The sequence below is a fragment of the Ursus maritimus genome, unplaced genomic scaffold (genome assembly GCF_017311325.1).
Source record: "Ursus maritimus isolate PB19 unplaced genomic scaffold, ASM1731132v1 scaffold_28, whole genome shotgun sequence".
Taxonomy (NCBI): Eukaryota; Metazoa; Chordata; class Mammalia; order Carnivora; family Ursidae; genus Ursus; species Ursus maritimus.
Window position 1 is genome coordinate 19,992,586 of NW_024425341.1, and position 23,003 is coordinate 20,015,588.

At 46.7% G+C, this 23,003-nt stretch overlaps 1 protein-coding gene across 3 annotated transcripts in view; it reads right to left on the reverse strand.

Moving 5' to 3' along the window:
• Positions 1-23,003, reverse strand: part of MFHAS1 (malignant fibrous histiocytoma amplified sequence 1) — a 108,666-nt gene that overhangs the window by 17,018 nt on the left and 68,645 nt on the right. For 2 of the 3 annotated variants that reach the window (XM_008710926.2, XM_040643331.1), the window contains exon 2: positions 8,700-8,826. In XM_008710926.2, the coding sequence (XP_008709148.2) occupies positions 8,700-8,826 (127 nt within the window). Of the gene's footprint in view, positions 1-3,154; positions 3,266-8,699; positions 8,827-23,003 lie in introns of all 3 variants that reach the window. The other variant, XR_005838268.1, reaches the window with a different exon arrangement.

The window sequence follows — 23,003 nt, forward strand, 5'->3', positions numbered from 1 at the left end:
AATCTAACTGTAAAGAGGATGGCAGTGTGAAAACTCACGTCTCCACCAGCGGTTACCTTTGGCGGTGTGAGCTCTGGCTTTGCGAGGGGGGTGTGCTGTGCCAATGTCGTTCTCACTGACTCTAACGAGCCTTTGGAAATGCAGACGGTTGTGTCTGGCTGTCTGTTCCCCTGAGCCACACGTAGGACAGAAACACAAGAATTTCTAAGCAAGGGCACCAAGAGGGAATAGTCCACTGTTCAAGAGAGAAAAAAAGGAAACCAGTTTGAGTATATTTCCACACTGATACTGCTTTTCATGTTTAGGCTCTTAAGGGAAGGAAAGAGCCATCAAATCACCAACCTTCCCCACCTCACACTGCTTCTCCATCCTCAAAGATCCACCTCAAATGCTACTTCCTGGAACTCTTCTCCATCCTTCCTGGTAGAGTTCCCTCCTCTCGGTGCCCACGGGACTTTGTTGACACACCCACTGCGGCAGGGATCACATTGTAATTGTAATTAGACACTCACATGTTTGTTCGGTTATGTCTCTGATTCCTATTCTCCCCAAAGAGACTATCAGATTCGTGAGGGCAGGGTCTGTCTGGCCATTTCTGCAGCCTTAGCACCTGGCATGATGCCTAGAGGGTAAATCCTCAACAAAGCCCTGAATGAATAATGAATAAGATGTGATGAGAAAGTCACAGGTGAAAAACAGCCAAGATACTACGAGACCATTACTGTCATGGCAGTGTGTGAGAAGTGAGGCAAAGAGTGACTGATTACAGGTAGAAGGGTTGAAGACGGCATCTCAGAGAAGCTGAGGGACATGGGCCTTGGCCTTAGGGACAGTGGGCCTTCCCCAGGTCAGAGAGGAGGGGTGGCAGCTAGCCAGGGGCTGAGAGCCAGTCAGCCGCGCGGTATGATGGACCCCTCCCACAGTAAGGGAGTGTCGCACGTGTCAGCAGGGGGGCTGGGGACTGTGAGTCATGCCCAGGGGTTTAAACTCGAGTCTATAATCACCAGGAAGCCATTTCAGGCGTTTAAATAGAGAAGTGGCAGGGTCCCACGTTGAAAGATAATATTGGTTTGAAGGACAAAAAGATTAGAGAGACGGAGGCCAGCTGAGACTCAAATACAGGTATCTCGGTAGGGACAGGTGCATCTAGAGGAAAGCACAGGTCCAAAGAGAAAGCGGTCTGGCCCAACGTACTCATGTCAAGGCACACTGAAAAGATGGGAGAACAGGCGTCTGCAGAAGGCTGCATGGGGCGGGGGAGTGGGAGAGGGAACCACTGCAGCCGGCAGGCTTCTAGGTTGGCAGAGGGGTGCAAAGCAATACCACTCCACTGACGGAGAACACGGAGAGGGAAGGCTGTAATTCACACCTACAAAAGCCACGGGCCATCCGGGGACTAGCAGCAGGCTGCCGGCAAGACCGGTCAGCGTGGAGGCTCAGACCCAGCACTCTCTCGGGTTACTGAACCTACTCTTCCTGGAGCACAGCACAATTCTTCAAGGTAGTGAGAAGACAGGCTGAAACTGAAGCTATCCCATGTTGCACGAACCAGGTCTTTCATTTCCTGTTTTCTGATGCTGTTTTCGTCTGGGCCCTGGCTGCCCCTGGAGGGACTGCCCTGCCAGCGATAGGCAGTTCCCAGAGATAGCAAACAACTGCAGTGTGAGTGTGCCTCTCAGTGCACACCGACTCTGCAGAGCCCACACCCTGCAACCACCTCCTTTATCAGGCTCCGACCGCGCAGGCCACTATCTGCCCTCCTCACTCCGGGGCCACGGATCAGACACCCAGCGACTGCCCCTGCGCCCCACAGCCCACTGAAACTACTCAGACTGGCCATGCCCAGCCAGCACCTTCCCAGGGAAAACACGATACAGGCTCATGCCCGACCCTGGCACTTCCCCAGGGAGTCCCCGGGGCCTGGCACGCGCCCTCCTCCTGGGCACTGTCCCCCATAAGCTACCCTTTCAATGGCACTCAATTCCTGATCTCTTGGCCTTACGATACCCTCAATGTTCCGTTATGACACTACATTTTAAAACAAACGTGTAAGTAAGAACTTGGTGTGAAGACAGCGCCAAACCTGGGAGCCACGATGTGGGTTTTAGGCCCAGCCGCGCCGCTCAGTAACTGCGATTGTCAGAACGCGGCTCGGTCTGGAGCCCAGAGCTCCCGGCCCTGTGTGGCCTACGGGGTTGTTAGAAGCCAATGAGTTAGAGGGCTTTGCTCTGAGGGGTTCATCAGGCACCTCAGGCATTTGTGATCATGATATGAAAGAAACGATACCACTCATCTCCTTTTTCTCCCAGGAAGATGGGGTTAGGACACTTCAGGGGGCCTTATATACAGATCCTGGCGGGGTGAAGGGGAAGGGAAGCCCACTTCTTCCCTACCCATCCAGCACACACGTTTACCTTCTGTGGGCTGGCACCTCAGCGAATAAACTAAACGTGGCTAGGCAAGTCAGCGAGCACATTTCATTCTAGGATCTAGATTTGCATTTCTGAAATTCTGTTTTTTAGGATTACCTTGATATGCCACCCACAGCACACACCACTACCAGTCCTGGTAGAAAAAACAGCGACCGAGTTTACGGAGTGCTGTGCACTCTGGAAGGCATCGTGCTCACCGCTCCCCTCGCAGTGGTCTCTCCCTAAATGCTCACAACAACCCCACCAGACAACCACTTCTGGAACCGCAGCTGACAGAGGCCTATAGTCACAGCACCAACAAATCGCAGATTCAAACTCAGGCGGCGTAACTCCAGGGCCCGAACTGTCTTGAGAAAATAAATGCGAACACTACTTTTAAAAAGTTATTTGCTGTGTTGGTCCACTCGAGGTTTTCCTGATGTGACATCCATGCATAATAAATTTTTTTAAATGACTTCTTTTTTCCAGCAAGGAACTAAGATGACGAAGGCATGCAATATCATAGTAAGTTTAGGCAAAAGAATCAAGCAGTTTCCTTATTCTTAATCCCCAAAGGCTTCTGGATTCTGGAGAAGCAAAGGAATTATAATCTTGAGATGCACTGCTGTATAGGCTCTCTTCATCCCAAACCCCACCCCACCCCTGTTTTCCCCCCTAAACTCTCGAGTCCTTAGGAAGCCCTTATCGATTTAAGAAACCCTCTCTGCTTCCCAGAGACTTACCCTTAAAAATTGGCGCTCCTAAAGTCACAGATTGGGTACAGTAAGAATGATGACATAGGGGAAAGAAGCACTATCTTTTCCATTTAATTTTCCAAGAAAGTATGGAGAGACCTAAGCAGAGAGGGAACAAATTCTAGTATCAGTGTGGCTGACGGGGCACTACATAATCCAAGAGACACTATTTCTCCTGGCCTGTGAACGCAGTGAGGCAATGCGCTGTCTCACTGCTTACAAAAAACACAGCAAAGCCATGTGATACACTCCATAGGCCACCTCCACATTTAGCTCCCTTTCTTCTGAAATACCATCCCCACCCAGTCGTGGTTTACAACTCTGAGGTCAGTGAAAGATTCTCCATCATTATAAAGCCAAATTCGTGTTGCTCCATTGCTTTCATAAAAAAAGAAAGAAGGAAGGAAGGAAGGAAGGAAGGAAGGAAGGAAGGAAGGAAGGAAGGAAGGAAAGAAAGAAAGAAAGAAAGAAAGAAAGAAAGAAAGAAAGAAAGAAAGAAAAAGGACCAAGTCCATACTAACTAATCTGACTGCAGTCTAACATACTTTGCCTGTTTATCTGATGAGATAAAGGCCACAGAGCCTTCATCCTACTTTTTATAAAAGGGCTATTTCCATTGGTCTTAAATATCCCTATGTCATAACAATGGAACTGCCAAAATTCCTTTGCGAAGTCATCACTATATCTTTGGGACGACTTATAAACAGTAAGAAGCTAGAATTTACTGGGGTCTTGCTTGAATGGGAACACTACAGTATGTACGCAATGACCCAAGTTTAAAAGGTAGTTCTGAAAGGCAATGTCTTGGCCCTGCCCTTCATCCTTAGTCGTACTTTCTGGAAAAGGAGAAAGCTTATTAGCTCAAAAATGTTCCAACCAGCCCATGTTTTCCAATTCAGTAACACATGAACTGCCCCGATCCGGATGAAGTTCCACGGTCGTGTCCACCGCTCCAGGTGGAGCGCACACAGACGTGGGACCACCACCGGGGAAATGGCAGCTGGCAGGAGATAAAAATGATATAGTCCCATTTCCTGTATGTTTAAGGGTCAGTCCATTAAGAAACCACACGGAAGAATGTGGATTGCATTTCAGTATGCCTTAAGGTAAAAACATTTTTATATGCTAACCTATTGGATTCTGTCTCTTAGATGAAAATCAGGAGATAACCTGGGTCATCGGGCAGTTTATCGGAGTCTATATTTTACTTGGTATATTTACTTGGGGTTGGTCTAAACCTCTCTGGAAATGAGAGAGAGGAACATTCTACAGGGTATCTAAAAATAAAAAGCAAACAGTGACCTGCCATTTGCCTAAAGAAGTTCACGTTTACTTCTGCACTGACTGGAATTTTAAGTGTCTCAACACACAGGGCAGGCAGGATGAAGGCAGGAATTCACAACCAAAATTTTTAAAAATAAACTTGAAAAAAATGAATCTAGTTTCTCCTTACTTCCCTGAAAGGATATTTTCGCCTCTTATGACTTATCATGTCCAAGACTCAGTACCCTTTCCATGTCTAGGAGTCAGGCTGACCATTCAGAATTTCTGAAGGATGAGTATGCGAGGTGTTGGGTGGGGGGATTAAATGGCGAGAACCCTTTCACAGTGTACCATGGATCAAGTCACCAGGATGAAAGTTTTAAATATCTTACAATTTTATTTGGCAATTACACTTTTACTAAAGCTAAAAAAAAAAAAAAAAAAAGATCAGTGCATGCCATGGGTTGAGGAAGGGAAGAGGAAGGGAGGCATGATAGATGGAGTGTGGATGACTTTCTGGGCAATGGACATAGTGGTTTTGATACAATCATGGTGGATACACAAACCCGTGGAACGGACAGCACCAAGTGTGGACCCTGAAGTAAAGTGTGGGCTTTGGGTGACGACGGCGTGTCAGTGTGGGCTCATCTGTTACAAATGTGCCACTCTGCTGGGGGACGTCGATGTGGGGTAAGCCGCCGTGGGGGGGGGGGGGGGGACAGGGGATCTCTCTGTACCTTCTGCTTAATTTTGTTGGGCACCTAAAACTGCTCTACAAAATAAAGTTTATGGTTTGAAAAAATGCCACCGATACGACAAAAGGAAAAAGAAAGGAAGGTCTGAAGAAGGCTGATGTCCCTGCAAGCAGCTTCACCTCTACTGTCCAAAAAACGGTGGGCGAGCAGCGGGGGGAGGGCAAGCAAGTCACTGCCTTTAGACTGAATTAGGCCAAGAAGAACACTTTATAAGAATTTCTTTGAAACTCATAAATCTGCTTAATACCAACACACGAGGCGGCAAAACCATTCCTGAAAGTGACACGAGCCAATGTCTTGACTGCACGGAACCTGGTGTTGCGTTACACAGAAGTGGCTGCAAACGGGCACACGTTTCCTTTGGGAGTGACGAGAACGTCCTACAATTAGACCGTGGTGACGGCTGTGTACCACATGATAATATGGCAGTAATCCCCGCATCCTTTAAAACATGAACCAGACAGAATCCACATATCCTTAAGGAGGTCAGAATTTTTCAGAGCAACCTAGCAAATGTGCTGCGAGGTGAACTTTCACCCCATCTCAAAAGCAAATACCCTTGAAAATCAGCCCCGGAGAGCCAAAGTATGAAGGTGACTCCCATTTCTATCTGGTAATCAGCACGGAGGACAAGAAGCCACTCAGCTCCTCAGGGTCCCCCCTGGAGGGTGAGGCAGAGGAGAGGTATCTCATTCGTGTGACCTCTTCCCAATGGAAAGCTGGGGGCGACCCTAACTGCCAATCACCAAAACAGATGATGGGAAAAAAAAATCACTACCTGCTCTTTATTCTCTGTCTCTCCCCACAGGGAAATAAAACACAGATTTTAAAATGAGAAACAGAAAAGCTTGGAATTTATAAGGAAGATCCAATCAAGTAATAGTTCCGATGGTTTTTCTTTATAAAGCGTATGGCAGCACCATTATTTTATACATGGTCAGAGGCAGGCTTCAAGTTAAATGACAAGTCTCTGATTTGACCTGTAAAGGAGAGGAGTAAGCTGGTTAAAGAGCTTGGATTGTCTTTTCAAAAACCACCATGAGATCTAGATCATTGACGTAGGAGTAGAGGGTGATGATTCTGGTAGGCCTGGAAGAGTTTTCTGGCTGAGGCCTGTTGTCCTGGCATAATTATGAAGAGCGCTCCTGTCACCCTCAACCCTTTCTTGATTTGAGCAATAAAATACCGATCGATGTAGCATGGATCAGCGTTGCCTTGGTGCTGACGACTGGTTATTGACCACACAGAGGCTCTGTAGCCAAAGATAAAGTGCACTGGCAAGGGAGCCCATCCTTAGACTCAGGGAGGGACCCTGGCAATCAGGAAGTCCCAGCATACACACTTTAGAATCAGCAGAGGGACTAGTTTTTCAGACCAGTGCCTGGCCCTTCGTCCTGGAAATTCTGATGTATCTGCCTGATTCAGAAAGACAGATCTCCACCTATCTACCTGCATTTTATGGGATGATGGAGAAGTAAAAGATCCGCCCACCATGACTTGCTGAAGTTAACTTGGCGGGGGTTGCAAAGCCAGTGCAGTAATACCCCAGACTCCCAACTTCTCCTGCCTGCTGGCAGCCCCACGTCTAACTGTGTGACCATAGGATAACCCCTCCTGTGACAGCGTCCCTCCTCAGTCCCCCAAAACTCCTGCTTTCAATACGCTGTCCTCGGCGTGTAAATCAGACCTCTGCTGGGCACGGCCAGGCCTGCACGTGGGTTTGTTTTCTGTCCATCGTATGAGACTTTAAAAAAAAAAAAAATCCATTTTGAAATAAAACTACTCACATAGCTAGGTCAAAAGTAGTTCAATCCCTAAAGGTATTCTCTCCAGCATCTAGACATTGGAGGCTACGTGGCTCTGATTACCCAAGAGCTTAGAGCTGCTTATGCATTTAGTTATAATAAAGTGTGAGAGAAGGAGGGGCTGAGAGAGTTTTCTGCAGGCTGGTATAAATGGCTTTCTGTGGCAGTACAGTGAGAAGCCCCTGGGAAAACACCGATACAGCTGGCTCGGGGCCACTGTGGTTTCTCGTGCAAATGGATATGTTAACTTCTACCTCTATCTCGCTTCTTAAATGCCACGTGGCTGTGGCAAAACAAGAGGTTAACGACTGTTGCCGGCTCAGGAAAATCTATGCCAGTGCAAAGCGTATTGCAAACCGTTTCCCTCCATGTCACAGCTGCGACTTCTGTGAATCCCCTTAGCCTTTCCCTACGTGTGTCTGAAAGAAAGGGACCCATGTATACCAAAGAACGGTAACATTTCTGTCGTTTGATATGTTCGGGACGGGATGCTCTGGTTAATATGAAGTGTACTACGTAATCCTAAGAAGAGCTTCGCGATGTCACGATGTCTTAGGGTCACATGAATGATGAATTAGACCGTGTGCAGCAGATTTGCTAAAACAGCATTCTGCATATCCAGCCTGAGATCAGTGTTCCCCTTGGGCATTCAGGGATCTTTGCCAGCAAAGATGAATTAAGGATGTCCTAGTGAGTCACCCGGTTTGGAGACAGGGGCGGCCCTCTTCCACAAATGCGAAGGAATGAGGGCCCACTGAACCCCTTGCGCTGCAGACAACACACCAAAGTCAGGAAAAGGGACACTTTGGGGCAGAGGCATGAGCCCCATTCCGCACAGGGCTCTCTGGAACGCAGCCGCATGGCAAGTTGCTCAAGATGGGGAGGACAGGTCATCATTTTCAAAGCCAAATTTCAGAAGCACTCTATAAAAAGCTTATATATATGGGGAAAAAATTCTATGTGGTCAACTAGAGAGAAAAATGAAAGTCTGCTGCCAGAATACTTTTCTGTACAAGTCACGTCGCCGCCATCCCCCAGATAACGAGATCTGCTCCAAGACCATGGCCGCCACTTCTCAAGAGTATTGAGAACAGGTATTTCATCTCTGTTTAGGAATGGCCTGTTTGGTTCCTAATACTACAAACGCCCAACCCAGGAGGAGTGTGATGTATAATAAATACTAAGCTGACACTGTGTGCAAGTCAGCTCACATACACTCTGTGTGTGTAAGTCTGTCTGGGGAAGGTGGGAGCTTCCTTCTGCACAGCCGCTGATTATGAAGGACTGAGAATCAGACATCTACAGAGAAAAATAAGGTATTATAGATTCTCTGTAGGCTTTTCTTATTTAATGGGCCCTCACTGTTCTCACTATCCATTAAAAAATGCTCTTTTTGGAGGCATATACCTGCAAATACACTAAAAGTCAATTAATTACATACTTTAAATGAGTGAACTGTATTCTATGTCAATAAAGCTGTTAAATCCTCTTTTATCAGCAAAGCAAAAAAAAAAAAAAAAATCACAAGGAACAAAAGAAAATTCCTACTTTGCTACATAAGCCATGGTGTCTACGTCACCTAGGTATCCGGGTCTGCCCTGGGAGAGTCTTCAAGGTCTGCTGAAAGGTACTTTAACTTGGCTTCTTGCTGTCACAACTACTGAGGCACAATGGGGAGTGAGGGACAGGGGTACCACGTCTGGAACTCACTTAGAACAGGGGCTGATCACAGTCGGTGTAGGTGGGTAAACCAAGGCAACATTCACTCGTTCGCTGCCGTTCTTAGGGCAAATGATCTCTGCCACTCCTTCTGGTCTGGGCTGACTCAGCAACTCCCCTGCAGGAAGAGAGAGAAAATGCATTCATGATATGCACCTTACAAATGGGACCGTTTCACGGAGTAATACAACGCTTAGGGACGGGGATGGGGGAGCAGCAGGGAGGACGGCAGGTCATGAGGAAGCAAAGGGTCTCTAGATGATGGACGAGAACAAATACACACTCAGAATCACAAGACTGGCCCTGCTCCCACTCCACTGCCTAAATTCTCATCTGTGTCACCACGGAGAACATTCTTGTGGCTATGGTGTAAAGGCCATCGTTCCAGACAAAGACAGCCTCCGCCAGCATTTTCCTCACCTTCCTTTCCACAGACTGGCTCGGGAGATCTTTATCTAGATGTCGTGGCGAATTGAGCCAGGATCCCTAGAGCCCAGAGAAGCAAGGGCTGCCAAGGAGGTATCTGTAATTAGCATTCGGGGCAGATGGGATTTGGGCAGACCACAGCAGTCTTTCAAAAAAGCCCTGCAGAAATGATCTGGAAATGCAGCCGACTAAAGGTGTCATCAAGGTAAACAGCCCAACTTCACCCTGGCAAGAGGATTTCCTAGGTAGGTATGCGTGGGGATTTGAAAGTGCCAGCATAATACTGTTTTATGAGTAATGGGGTCTAGTAAAAACAGACAATTAACTTAATGGATTACCACAATACCCAAAGGAAATCTGTGCGCTCTGCATGCCCCAGATATAATCTCTCTCCAACTAGATCATTAAGTCCCTAAGAGCAGTGGTGGGTTCCATTCCTTAGTTTCCCCTCCACCTTGTCTACTTACGGTCAGCACCCTGCCCTCTCTCTCTTCTCATGGCCAGCATGGTGCTCTCGCTCAGAGAAAATGCAGTAACTAGCTTCTAGCTGAGGATGCAACTTATTACTGCCTAAATCCCCCTACTTAAACCTAGAAGTTAAATAAACCAAACCAAGGACACTAAACGTATGCCAACTAGAGAAAGACACTACTAAAAATAAAATATCGACTCTTTGGCGGCCATCACTTGTATGACGGATCTGAAATTCTAGCGACCCTGAAGTTAAGCCAACAAAGGATAATAAAAAAAATCCTTTGCCTTAAAATACCCTATTTCTAAATGCCCTACCTTCAGCCGAACTCACAGTGATAAAGCATGGCCACGTGCCCGCCCTTGAACTGAGAGCTTGAAACGTACATCTCATTTCATCTGTGTGACGTCTCTGTAAGGGCTGCCCTCATTTTACCAATGTGGAGGCTGACGGTCAGGGACGTTATGTGGCGTACCCTGAGTCAAGCGCTAGCAAGTGGCAGACTTGGGATGTGACCTTGGGAAGTCTCTGGGAAGCTTACTCTTTGCCACCACCCTCTGAGACCTCCCAGAGTGGGAACTGCATCTTGATGCCAGAACACGTCTCCTAGAGGAGCAATTTTAAAACACTATTTTTAAATCATGAACTAAGCATTGACATATTTGTACTTTTATGATAAGACCTTTGTTTCCCGCTTTGAGTATTTTTATATGGCTTTGGACGATATGAACTGAATATTATCTGAAGTTCCTTAACCAAACTACTGTCAACACCCAATTACTGCAAAAGTTAATTTAGCGCGATTAGCTTATATCACGGATACGTGGGTATCAGAGCTATACCCTGACACCAGCTAGGAAAAGATTCCAAACTATAAAAATGCAAGTTAAAACTGTAAACACTAAATGCTATCAAAGCAATAAAACAAACCAAAATAACAGCACGTTGGAGCTGGATGCAAAGCTGGAAGTCATCTGGCCCAGACACCATGTTCTAAGTCAGAAACTCTCTGAGTTTAACGGATTTGCTCCAAGTCCCACCAAGAGCTGAGCATCTTTGAACCAACCCAGCCACCACGTGACTAGGACTGCAAGACAGTGCTCTGAACACCCCAGGCCTGTTAACACCCTGGCCCTGGACCATTCTCCCTGGCTCCTCACAGGGTATTTTCAGTGTGTACTTCCTGTCCCAAGATCCCCCCCAAGGCCTGAACACAGACTCGGCTTCTCTGGTTTCCCCTGAGAACGTTCTCCTGGTTGGAAGTTCACACAGGCCCCTCTCAGCTGCCTGAGTGCCCAGGATCTGGCTGCACGTGGCAAGCCCTCCGCTCGGGCACCCACCCCGGCCCAGCCGGCTCCCGTGCTGGCCCCGCTGCAGATTTCTGTGAGCGGACCAGTTTGCCAGAGCTGAAACGATCTGTAGTAGACTACTAAGCATCCGTTATCAGTTTTTATTAAACCGACAGCTTGAGTGCCCTCCACCCCAGATTCCTAGTATCATACAGAACCAGGGAACCGGTTTTGTTCAGGTCCTACACCCAGCAGCGCTGCCAGCCACAGCAGCGGCATGAAAGCTGGCAACACCCAGAGGTCTCCCGCATGTGAAAACTTCACTCGATGCTCCAGAAACCGGAGCAGTGGGCTGCAAGGTTCACAATCTCCAGCACGGCCATGCGCTCCCACGGGCTAACGCGTGCTGCCGGTATTCCTAGGATAGAAGATTTGGCTAAGATTTCTGTTGCTGGACTGAGGAAACAAGAAAAGTAGCTTTTTCTTTGCAAAAAATGTACCACAAATACGAAAAGTGGCTCATAACTAGTGTTGTCTACTAAAAGAGAAACTCATTGTCTCAAACTTCTTTAACACAAACTTGATTTTCAAACCAAAGGGGCGCCACACCTTTGGCGCAGGTTGTGATCTCGGGACCCCGGGATCAACACCCCGCCCCACCCCCCCACTCCCCCCACCCGCCATCGGGTGCCTGGCTCAGCGGGGAGCCTGCTTCTCCCTCTCCCTTTGCCTGTCCCCCCCTGCTCATGCTCTGTCTCTGTCTCAAATGAATAAATAAAATCTTTAAAAAAAAAAAAAAACAACCTAAACTAAAATACTGAAACTACCGAACTAAAATTCACTGAGTATCTAAATAGGGAGATTTTACTGTGTGTATGAGGAGGTGCAGGGGATGAGGAGTCTAAGGCAAGGCCTCTGATACGGAGGGTCCCAGCATCCGAGAAAGTCAAACGTGCATAAAAAGAACTACAGTCCCGTGTGATAGGGGCCCCCAAGGAAAATTATAAAATGTTAGAGGAGCAATGAGAAGGACAGACTAATGTTGATTTGCAGGACAGGAAAAGACCTCAAAGAGTGGAGGGTATGATATCAGAAGACCCAGTAACATTCATTACCATGCAATCTACCTTATCATCATGCTGTTATATATGTCAAGGTGAAGGACACACATTTACCCCAGAAGAAAAGACGATAATCAAAGTAGCAGCTAACATTTATCGAGCATTTATTATGTGCTTATGCTGTAAATGTGTTATGTCACTTAGTTCTCATGACAACCCTATGAAAGAGGTACAATTTTTATCATCAGGAGAGTGAGGCTCAGAGGGGTTAAGTACCACCAACATTCACAAGGAAGCGGTAGCAGGGCCAAAATTTGGACCCAGGACTATCTGACTCAACTCTTAACGGCCACACCCTACTGTCGGGGTAGGGAGATCGTGGTGATTAAATTAGATAACTAAGAAGTACTAAATGTTATGTCTGGCATCCAGTAAGTTCCTGACACTATTACTATAGTGATGTCATCTTTTTTTTGAAACGCTTACTTTTCCAACTATATAAAGAATTCATTTGGAAATATATGATCAGTAACCAGATTCTCTATAGTAAAGCAATACGCAAGGATTAGACCATAAATTATCTGCCTGCAAAACACCATGTCACCAGAGATTTGAAAACTTCAAATGAAAAAAAAATTAGATTTATTACACATCTGTCATCACTAGCAAAAGCAAATAAGAAATAAATTCCAAAGTTGGTGGGAGTTGTAAAAAAAAAAAAAAAGGTACATTTACAGAAAATATGTTAGCAGTAAAGTGAGGACAGATATACATGTGACCTGGTATATTTCCATTTTCAGAAACTTGCTTCAAGGCCTTTCTCTCTAACAAAAATTATACAATGATGGCTCATAGCCACAGTATTTATAACACACTGAAAACTTGGTAACCCTCTCAAGTGTCGGACGACGGGGACATGATGAAAAACTATGACGTACTAATAAGACGGGACTCTCTGCAGTCATTAAAAATTATGAGACTGACGTTTCTGGGTGGCAGTGTCAAAAGTACATTCTAAATGGGAAACATCAACTGACAAAGAGCACAAATGAGTCTGGAGTGAACTGGGTCATTCAAGATGAAATGGTCCTGAGGTTATTTATTTTTATGTTTGAGTCAATAGTAAAACAAGACGAAAGCATGTTTCCCAACCGAAGGAAAAGGCCAGCTTGAAATGCTAATGCTTCCTCTTGTGTCGGAGATTGTCTGTTCCTGTGAAGTAAGGACACAAGGCCATCAGTCTTCCTGAAGGAGCAGGGATTTGGCCGGATGCACAGAACACTGCATTCACTGACGCTGTCTTAGGCCACGAAGTTATGAAAAACCGTTCTCAATTACTCCGGCGCAAGATTTCTGGCATCAAAAAGCTACCACATCAACTGTTTCCCCCCCTGTGGAGGAACGGAACACTAAGTTTTACTATGATTTAAAAAAAAAAAAAATCACCAGAAGATAAGTGGAACTTTTTTTAAGCATCAGAATGCTCAAATGTTGGGCACATGAGTCAAAAGACTACAAACTGATCATACTAATGACTCAAATCACAATATTAAATGCCCCAAACATTTCTTCTCAGTGCAAATGAAACCCACTTCCTGATCCGGGATAAAAATCTAAGTTATGAACATCCCTCAAAACAGCCAAAGTGGTCTTAGAGATTAAAACAATGATAGTATTAAGTAAGGAATTATCTGGATGTCCTAGGGGGGTCTTCAGCTCTACTGTTCTAAAAGTTCTACCCCTCGCCCCTCCAAGTCTATGGCTGCATTTAAATTAAGTGTGGCTCTCCAGTAGCTGCCGTCAGATACGTGAATGCACGTTTCCCACGTCTCCTCAGAGCAAAGGCAGCATCGTCTGAAACCGGTGAGCCGGTGTTCCCACTCGGCAAGTGCACCCCGTTATCAGAGACAGCAAAGACCGGAGAACTCCACGGTCACTTTATATGGAAGACGAGAGCCAGAGAGAGGTAACAGGACACCTTGTCTTCAGACTAAATCAAGCCCGAAGAGTATAGACACAGGAGAAGTAAACATTCAACATGAAAACGTTCAATTTAAAAACATGCCATCATGCACACTTCAGAGTGTGAGAAAAGGCAGAAGAGATCTCCCAGTGCCTGCTGGTTCCAGCATAACCAACCATTTGTAGACGTGGCTGCCATTTCAGAGGAGGCCCCCCTCATGCCTGCACCCCCTCCCACCACGGCGCCTCCCTCAGGACCAGAGCTGGGCGGCTCCTGACTGGCCGCTGCTCAGAAGAGATAAAATAAATAGACCAGGTGGTGTGTTTTGGTAGTCTTCAAAAGAAATTCCATTTTGTTAAGCAGCTTTGGTCTCAGCCCTCTGATGATGAATTCTAACTTTTTGGGGGGAAGAGAAAGTGATGTGCAGGAAGGAGTGTAGCGAGTCTTTGCAAAAGCAGAAACAGATCCGGGTCTTCTGTTTTGGAGCCCAGAACTGTGCCCATCTCTGGCAGTCATCTTTCTCATAGTCATCTTTTTGAGGACAGGGTATGGGGTGGCCCCCTGGTCGTGGAGAAGCCTGCTGGGATGCGCCAGACCCGACAAGTCCCCAGTCAGCTGGCCAAAGCCAACAGGCAGGCACCTGTCCTCTGGGTGCTGACAAAATTCCCTGGGAAGCTGTGTGCAGGGGGGGGGGGGGAGCATGCTGTCAAGCTCACTCGGAAGCTGGGGGGCACCAGATGGAGTCCTTGGAAAGCTACCTCCATGGCTATCGCTGAATTCATGGGAAAGCCAGCTGGGACACCCTCAAAATTCCCCGGAAGCTACCCATTGAGCTTGCCAGGAAACCGGCTGGGGTAGCCAGAGATTCAGCGGGAATCTTCCTGCACTTGGCTACATGTACTTTTAGAGAGTTCTGGGACTCTGAGAAGGGTCCCCAAAGCTGCAGGGATGCCGCATTCTTCCTATGAGCAGAGTTGGCTTTTGGCTCAATTAGTTCCTCTTGGAAATGAGTCAATGATAGGACCACTTAATAACTGGATACATCCTAAGGGATGAATTCCAAAGGCAGCTGCAAAAACTCACACCATCAGAAATTATGAACTTCTCATAAAATTGTGTGTTCACTTTCACCATGTAGCCCTGCGATTCTTCAAAATGTAGGAATCTACCGAGTTCTGGGCAATTTAACAATGTGAAGACATTTCTGCCTCCAGCCACTTGTTGGAATTCTCAAGACCAGTTTTGATTCCGAAAGCTGGGATTTCTTAAAAAAAAAAAAAAAAAAAATTCAAATGCCCTCCTACGCCTTGATGCTTTGGGGACAATTTCTGAAGTCTTACCAGTAAGAGTACACTCTCCAAGCCAAGCCGAAGCAGGTGCACTGGGGTTCTTGGACATGCCCTTGAACTAAAGTGCAACTCGATCCTTACGTTCAGCGAGTTTTCTGGGCCTGCTCGTCGACTGCACTAACAAACTAAATTTCAACACTTTGCTTCAACTTTGCCCCAACATCCTCCAAGATGGCGGCAGTGGTGACAGTTACTGGCAGAAGGAGAAACAGAGATCACACTCTTGATTACTTCTAGGACTCACACAATGATTCTAACCTGCAAAGTCCTCAGACTCTCACAATGAGTAACAGCAGCCAAGCCAAGCAGGAGCCCCATCCTGGGCACAGATGACTGAGACCTTTCGTTTTCCCTTTTATGGAAGGTGGTCTGTCTGGAGTGAACAGCTCAGCTTTTCCTTCTTTAGCCTAAGAGATGAGTGCCCCGATAGTAATGTCTGTTTACTAAGGACATGAAGCTTCGTTTGGTTTGTTTGTTTGTTTGCTTGTTTGAGGGGCAGAAGGAGGTAACTAGCCGGCTACACCAAGAACAGCTGCATTCAGCCCCTCCCTCATGGAGAAGTATTCCGTCTCTTCTGGATCAAAAGAGTGGTGATCTAAGATCACAGCACGCCTTCCAAAGCATTTGACCGGAGTTCGAAAAGGGGGGAAAAAAACTGCTAACACCGATTCTTTTCAAATCTCTGCTGAGTTTTGTCACTTCCTTCACATTACAAGCTTATGCTTCCTTGCCCTCAAGTCTGTTTTCCTTTTTTGTTGTTTTATTCACACACATCCAACCCTCTGTACCGTTCTTTCCTACCACTTCCTCATGCTCAGCTCGCTGAAATCGCCTTTCCTACAGCCCCCTATTTCCATGGCCTCCCGGCCCGCTCCAGGCTGCTGTTCTGCCCACACCCCCCAGCTGCTGAAGAGCCTCAGGCTCTCTCCATCTACTGTCTCCTTCCCCAAGTGCTCCACGCGGCACTGGGACGAGACACCAGGGAGAAACTTCGTGAGCTTCCACTTTTAAGTGTGAGGTTTCAGCAGACACATGATAAATATTCCCGGGGACCAGAATAAACACCCAGGACAGCCCGTGAACCTGGCTGTGGTGGCATTTATTACATGGAGGAGAAATGACTCCAGGGAAGTTGCGGGAAGTTCAGGAGCCTACTAGGAAGGGCTTTGCCTTCGGATCTACAAGAGTGAACACGAGCAAAATAAAAGATTATATCAAAGTTCTTTACACTTTCTGGTCTCAGAGCCTTTCACAGTCCCAGATAAGCCCAGATAATATACAAATTGCAATAACACGAAAACAAGATATCCTATCTTTAGATTATATACAAGATTTCTCTAGAATGTCTAAAAATAAAGCACCATGCATCCTAGACAGGCAGAACCATGAGGCACCGCTTGAAGCTTAGAGGAGGTGGTTTTCTGACAGGAAAACATTCGTACCATGGCAAGCACATTTTAAAAACTCACTACCCACAGGAAGTGCCAAGTGCTTGTCTAGAAAGTGTTGACAAATTCACGCAAGTAAATCGATAACGGACACACCGTGAGAAGGTAAAGCTTCCAGAGCTGAAGGTACAGAGGACGACGAGGGCCCCCTACAACACTCCTGTCTTAGCAGCAACAACAAACACGAAGTGAATGAATCCGTTCCATACACACACATATCCCACCAGAGCTGTGATCTGAAGTTAACCAGTCAGCTGCTGGCTCAGCCACGCTGTTCGGAAATGGCCGTAGACACACATCCCTCAGAAACTGCCCACGAGGACTTGCACCACCCTGTCCTCACTGACCCTGGGAAGGTCTGCCAGGGTCTGACCCAAATCAGAGCTGGCCCGGGGCCGAAGGACAGACTGCCCCTGCCTCCTCCATCACCGACTCAACTTGCCTTTCCTCACACACATGTGCCTGCCGCTTGGCTCCATTTTCACTGCTAAGGGTTTATATAAATACAAATCCACCCAAGAAAGGAAAAATATTTCCCTTTTTTCCTGCTCTGGATAAAGTTCCAACAGACTTGGCTAAGGATTAGACATGCTTCACAGATCAAAGTGTGTATGGGGGAAGGTGGCGGGGGGAAGCAGAGCCCAAACCCAACTCGGCCTTCCCTCTCTCAAAAGGCAAGTGAGGATTATAAAAAGCCCACACTGCTGGACTGAAGTGCTTCCCAGTGGTTACTCTTTATTTGGATAGCCTGTCACCTACTTCTTACTGGAAACGCTTCCAGACTCAGAGAAGGGAACGCAGACAGCACGAAAGCATTTCGACTAAAACTGTCTCTCTCCAACCATAGCTTTCCTTTCAGCTGAAAATGGGAGGAACTTGTATGACTTGAACGGAAATCTGAAACACTGGCCCAACAGCCTTATCAAAATTGACCTGATTTGGAAGAGCTAGGACGATCCGAAGCCATAGATTTGCTTGTCTCCTAACAGGGAAGATGACAAGATTTCTACGAATTCATTTTTTCTTGGAGGGAAAAGGAGTGAACGTCAGGCTGGGTGGGGGGAAGCCAAGGAGCCCCTGTAGGCGCCTGGGAGACCAGAGAAACCCACAAACCTAAGGCTGGAAGGAGCCCTGAGATGGTCCAGCTTGCTTATTTTGCACATGGCTGATATCTCCCGCACACATAAACAAACACGACAGGAAAACCTACAGCGGGGGCGGGGGGGGGCGGTCCTCCCGCAACATGAGCTTTCCTTTACCTACCCCCCCACCCAAGTTTCATTCCCAGATGATCCAGACTAGACTTGGGGCCATTATAAACAAACAACAAGCATCCATGATGATCTGAAAGTATTAAATTGCACTAACAGTGGAAACCCCGAACTCCTTGGCCTCTCTAACCTCTCACAAGTTGCAATTACCAACAAGAAAGAATTCTTTATATTTCAATGGCACCTCATCTTGAAGCAGATACAGCTGGCTTCCAGACTGAAGGCTAAATACAGACGAAGAAAACATAATCATGAAAGCATCAAAGCCAATTAGAAAGTATGGGACCGCCCAAATGGGCTTAGCTTCGCCTGGGGAAAGGGTCGTGCCGAGGAGGAGCCAGTTCTCGAAGCAGTTCGGTCTGTGTAGAGCCCACCACTCCACTAGGCTCTTTGCCTTGTCTGGGCCTCCATTTACCTGGTCTTGAGCTCTTCACTGAAGACCAAGATCGGACCAAGATCTGACTACCTATTAAACATGGTCACTGGGCTACTGACATGTCCAAAATCCAACTCTTGTAAGTTACTCCTTTTCAAAGCTTCCCCATGTCCGTAAATGTCCACTCCGTTCCTCTAGCTACTTTGGACAAAAAAATGTAGAGCCACCCCTGACCCTCCTTCTCCCTCACAGCCCACCCCACATCCCACAGCATCAGCACATCCCGCTGTTTCACTTCAAGCCCACCCAAGCTATCTGACCACTTCATCAGCTCCCTTGCCCACACCACCATCAACCCGGACTACTGTGGTGCTCTTCCAGCCCACCTCTGGCCTCCACGGTCCATTTCCCTGCTGAAGCCAGATGGGTTCTCTTAGAATGTACATCAGGTCATGTCACTCAGCTTAGAAGCCTCCAAAACCTCCTGTGTCACTGGGAACAAAGCCCAAGTCCTCACAAAGGTCTACGAGGTCCCATGTGATCTGCTCCTGTCTACTTCCTGCCCTTGAGCCTTCTTCATCGTGCTCCCTGTCCTGATCACTTTGCTCTCCACCCTCCCCTTGTCCCCCCCACACACTTCATTCAGGTCTCTGCTCAACTATCACCACCTAGAAAGAAAACAAATCTCTCCTAACCACCTTGCATAAAATGGCATCCTCACCTCCCGGTCCCTCCACATTCCATTTTCTGATTTATTTTTCTTCACAGTACTTCTGTCCACCTGACATAGGTGGGTTGATGGTGTGTCTCTTGTTATAGAATGTAAGCCCCGCAAGCGTGGAGATCTCCCTTGCTCACTGTTGGATCCCAACCATCCAGAACAGTGCCTGGCACGTAGTAGGCCCTCAGGACATGGGGAAAACCTGAATCAATCAGTGGCTGAATCCACAGATTTAGGGCACATACAAAGCAGCCTCTCAAGTTCCCTCGGGTCTGTGGTTCCAGATCTGACATCGGTCAGTGCACAGTCAAGCCCTTAGGGCCAAAGTCTACAGCCTTTTCTTCCAAAGGGTAGACAGATGCCCAGCCAGGGCCGGTTTCCAAACATCCCCGCACACACTGCCTCCTCCACGCACCACAGACAGGGGCGACAACCAGAAGGGCTCCGGGAACTCACCCTGATTTTCTGTCTTACTTGATTCTGCCATCTTTTCAAACTGAAAAGAAAGCCATGACAAAGTCAAAATCCACTTGGGGAGATTCTAATGCCAATATCTTAAAATATTTTCTAAATGTGAAGGATGACATAGTTCAGAGTCTCTTTAGAGAAACCTGTAAGTGTAGCTAAAAATGCCCTCTTCTCAACTGTAGCTGCAAATGGGTTATTTTGAGAGGGGGGGGGGGGGGGAGCAGAGGTACCACAAATTAGTTAGTGCTCTGGATGTGAGGGAGAGGAGACTGCAGCTGAAATAAGTTCTTAGCCCCCCCTTCTTTCCCCAGTCACATTGTTTCCTCTCACACAGGCTCTGAGCAGCCCCCTGCTGGGTTCTCCAGGGGGGCCAGTCAGCAGATCTTCCCTCTCTTCCCCAGTCCTAGGTCCTGCTAACTCTAAAGCTCTAGTTCCCTTGGGCTCCTTCCCTCAGGCAGCCTGCCAGGATGCCTCCGTGCCCTCCCCGCCCCGCAGCCCAGGGTGCTAAGCTGGGGCAGTTACGGGGCTCACTTCATTTGTTCCCCATCTCTCAGGGTCATTGTCCTTTGTTGCCTGATGCTCAGGGTCTTGAAAATCATCATTTTATATATGTTGCTGGTTTGTCTTGCTTTTTTCAGGTACGAGGGTAAATACAGTCTCTGTTACTCTATCCTAGCTGAAAGTGGAAGTGTGGCTACTGGACTTGAAGTACTTTCTATGTTCTGAATGAAATCGTTTCTTTCCAAAAGGTTAGCCTGTCAAGACAGTTAAAAATGTCAATGCTTCTAAAGACACTGACTCAAAAGACAAGTCACAGATGGGGAGAAAGTATTTGCAAAGGATCTATCTGATAAAGGACTCGTATCTAGAACATATAAAGAACTTTCAAAACTAAGAAAATAACCCAATTTTAAAAATGGGCAATAAATAAATAAATTAAACCAGATAGGGGTGCCTGGGTGGCTCAGTCGGTTAAGCCTCTGCCTTTAGCTCAGGTCAGGCTCCCTGCTCAGCGGGGAGTCTGCTCCTCCCCCTCCCGCCTGCTCATGATCTCTCCTTCACTGCTAAAAAAAATCTAAACAAAATCTTTAAAAAAGAAAAATAAATTAAAGAATGGGCAAAAGTTTGAACACACATTTCACCAAAGAAGGTATAACAAGGGAAAATAAGGGTATGAAAAGATGCTCAAAGTCATTAGTCATTAGGGAAATGCAAACCCCAAGGAGAGACCACTGAACACCTGTTAGGATGTCGACAAAGGCTGACCACACCAAGTGTTGGTGAGGGTGTGGAGGGACTGGTACTCTCATCCACAGCTGGTAGCATTTCTGGAAAAGTCGAAACACTCACCTACCACGTAATCCAGCTATTCACTCCTAGATATTTGCCCGAGATTAAAGAAAGCACAAATCCATACAGAGGCTTGTCCATCAATGTTCAGAGCAGCTTCATCTGAAGTAGCCATAAGCTAGAAGCGACATGAACGTCCGTGGCGAGGTGAGCAGATAAGAAATTGTGGTACATCCATACAATGGAATACTAGTCAGCAATAAAAAGTAACGACCCCATGGATACATACATACAACACAGATGATCCGAAGAGAACTGTGGAGTCCATGAAGCCAGACCAAACAGGAGCACATATTTTATGACTCCATGAAACAAAACTCTAGAAAATGCAAGCTGATCTAGAGAGACAGAAAGCAGATCAGTGGTTGTCTGGGGTGAGGTGGGGAACAGAGAGACAGGGGGGAAGCAAGAGGAAAGAGGAGACGTCTGAGGGAAATAGATGTGTTTGTATCTTATTTGTGGGGATGATTTTATAGGTATATAATACATGGCAAAACTTAACCAAATGGTACACTTGCAAACTGTACATTTTACTCTATGCCAATTATATCCCAACTACAACTCAATTAAAAACAAACAAAAATAAAGCACACCTTATAATTAACCAAAAACCTGAACCATCACTAAGAAACACCAATTGGTGTGAGGGCACGATCGCCCTTCTCAAGGAAATGAAATGCTTGACAGATTCCAGGCAGGACAAATTTCCTTTACCATATCCCACGAGCTCCCCGCTAAAGAATCAAAGACCTCACAGATCAAAAGCACAGAAGACAGAAGGGCCATATATGCCTGTATCTTCTGGGCGAGATTCTCTTTTCAGCTTGTGTTTACGATTATTTCATTTGTGCCTCACTGTGATATTTGTAAAAAGAAACAAGTACGTTCTGTCAGATGAATTCAAGCTGAAGCTCTACTCAATTCTGTACAAAGTTCAAATATTAAAAATACTATATCAGCTCAGGTCATGATCCCAGGGTCCCCAACACTGGGCTCCCTGCTCAGCGGGGAGCCTACTTCTCCCTCTGCCTCTCCCCTGCCCCCTGCTTGTGTGCTCTCGCTCTCTCGCTCTCAAAGTCTTCTTTAAAAAATACAACATACTATCTAATATCTAATAATAATTGGTAGGTGATGCTACCTACCAGTGGTTATTAAATTAGTAGGTCAAAGTAGTTAAAGATAATTGATGGTTGTAAACGTCTGAGAAGGAGCAGTAATACGGAACAACCAAAGACGGCTTCTACAGGACAAACATGCAAGAGCGGACATACGAGGTCAGTCGGGGGGTCAGATGCCCATGCATCTCTAATCCCCTAGAGACGTGGAGGAAACTTGGCTTCTTTCTCCTCCTCTTCCTCTTCCACGTCAGGAAATTACTCTCTGCCTATTACAAGGTTAAGGGTATTATCACACAGAAGAGAGACATATGCTTCGGTCCAACCAACGCTATTCTACCAAACTTCTAGAAGACAAGGCTAAGGGTAAAGACGTAGCTCCTTTCAGTGTCGAAGCACAGTGGCTGACTCATAAAAGCAGCTCAAAAGAGCACTGCTGTCTCTCCACTTAGGCTGGAAATTACACCAGAAAAAGCGACCATAATAATCTCTATCATCTATGAGAACATTTGCCGTGCTTTTTAAGGGAGGGAAAATCTCCTTTATTTCTTGAGCTGAGAAAGTATGCCAAATTACAATCAACCTCTCTAACTGAAGCCAAATTTGCATCAGAAGTTACTAGTCTAATAAAGCCATTTGAAACAAAAAAGTATGGGCAATCGCCAACCTATAAACGTTTGACTTTGGAAAATAATAAGTGGCCCCGTTCCTCGTCACAGTGATGCTTTTCACAATTGCAAAAAGCAAGCCTTCTATCACCCTGTATCCTTGGTCACAGCCCCAGCCTCGCTGCAGCCCGGCCATGCCCCTGAAGCCCAGCCCCGCCCTCAGATGTGGGAGCTCTGGCCTTTCGCATCTTCGTCCTCACTGTGGGCCCCAGCCCTTATCTTTCCGTAGGTCCGCACCCACACATTCCGCTATGGACTGACAGTGCCAAGACATATGGCCACAAGTACTCTTTCACAACTCTGTAGGTTATACGGGCT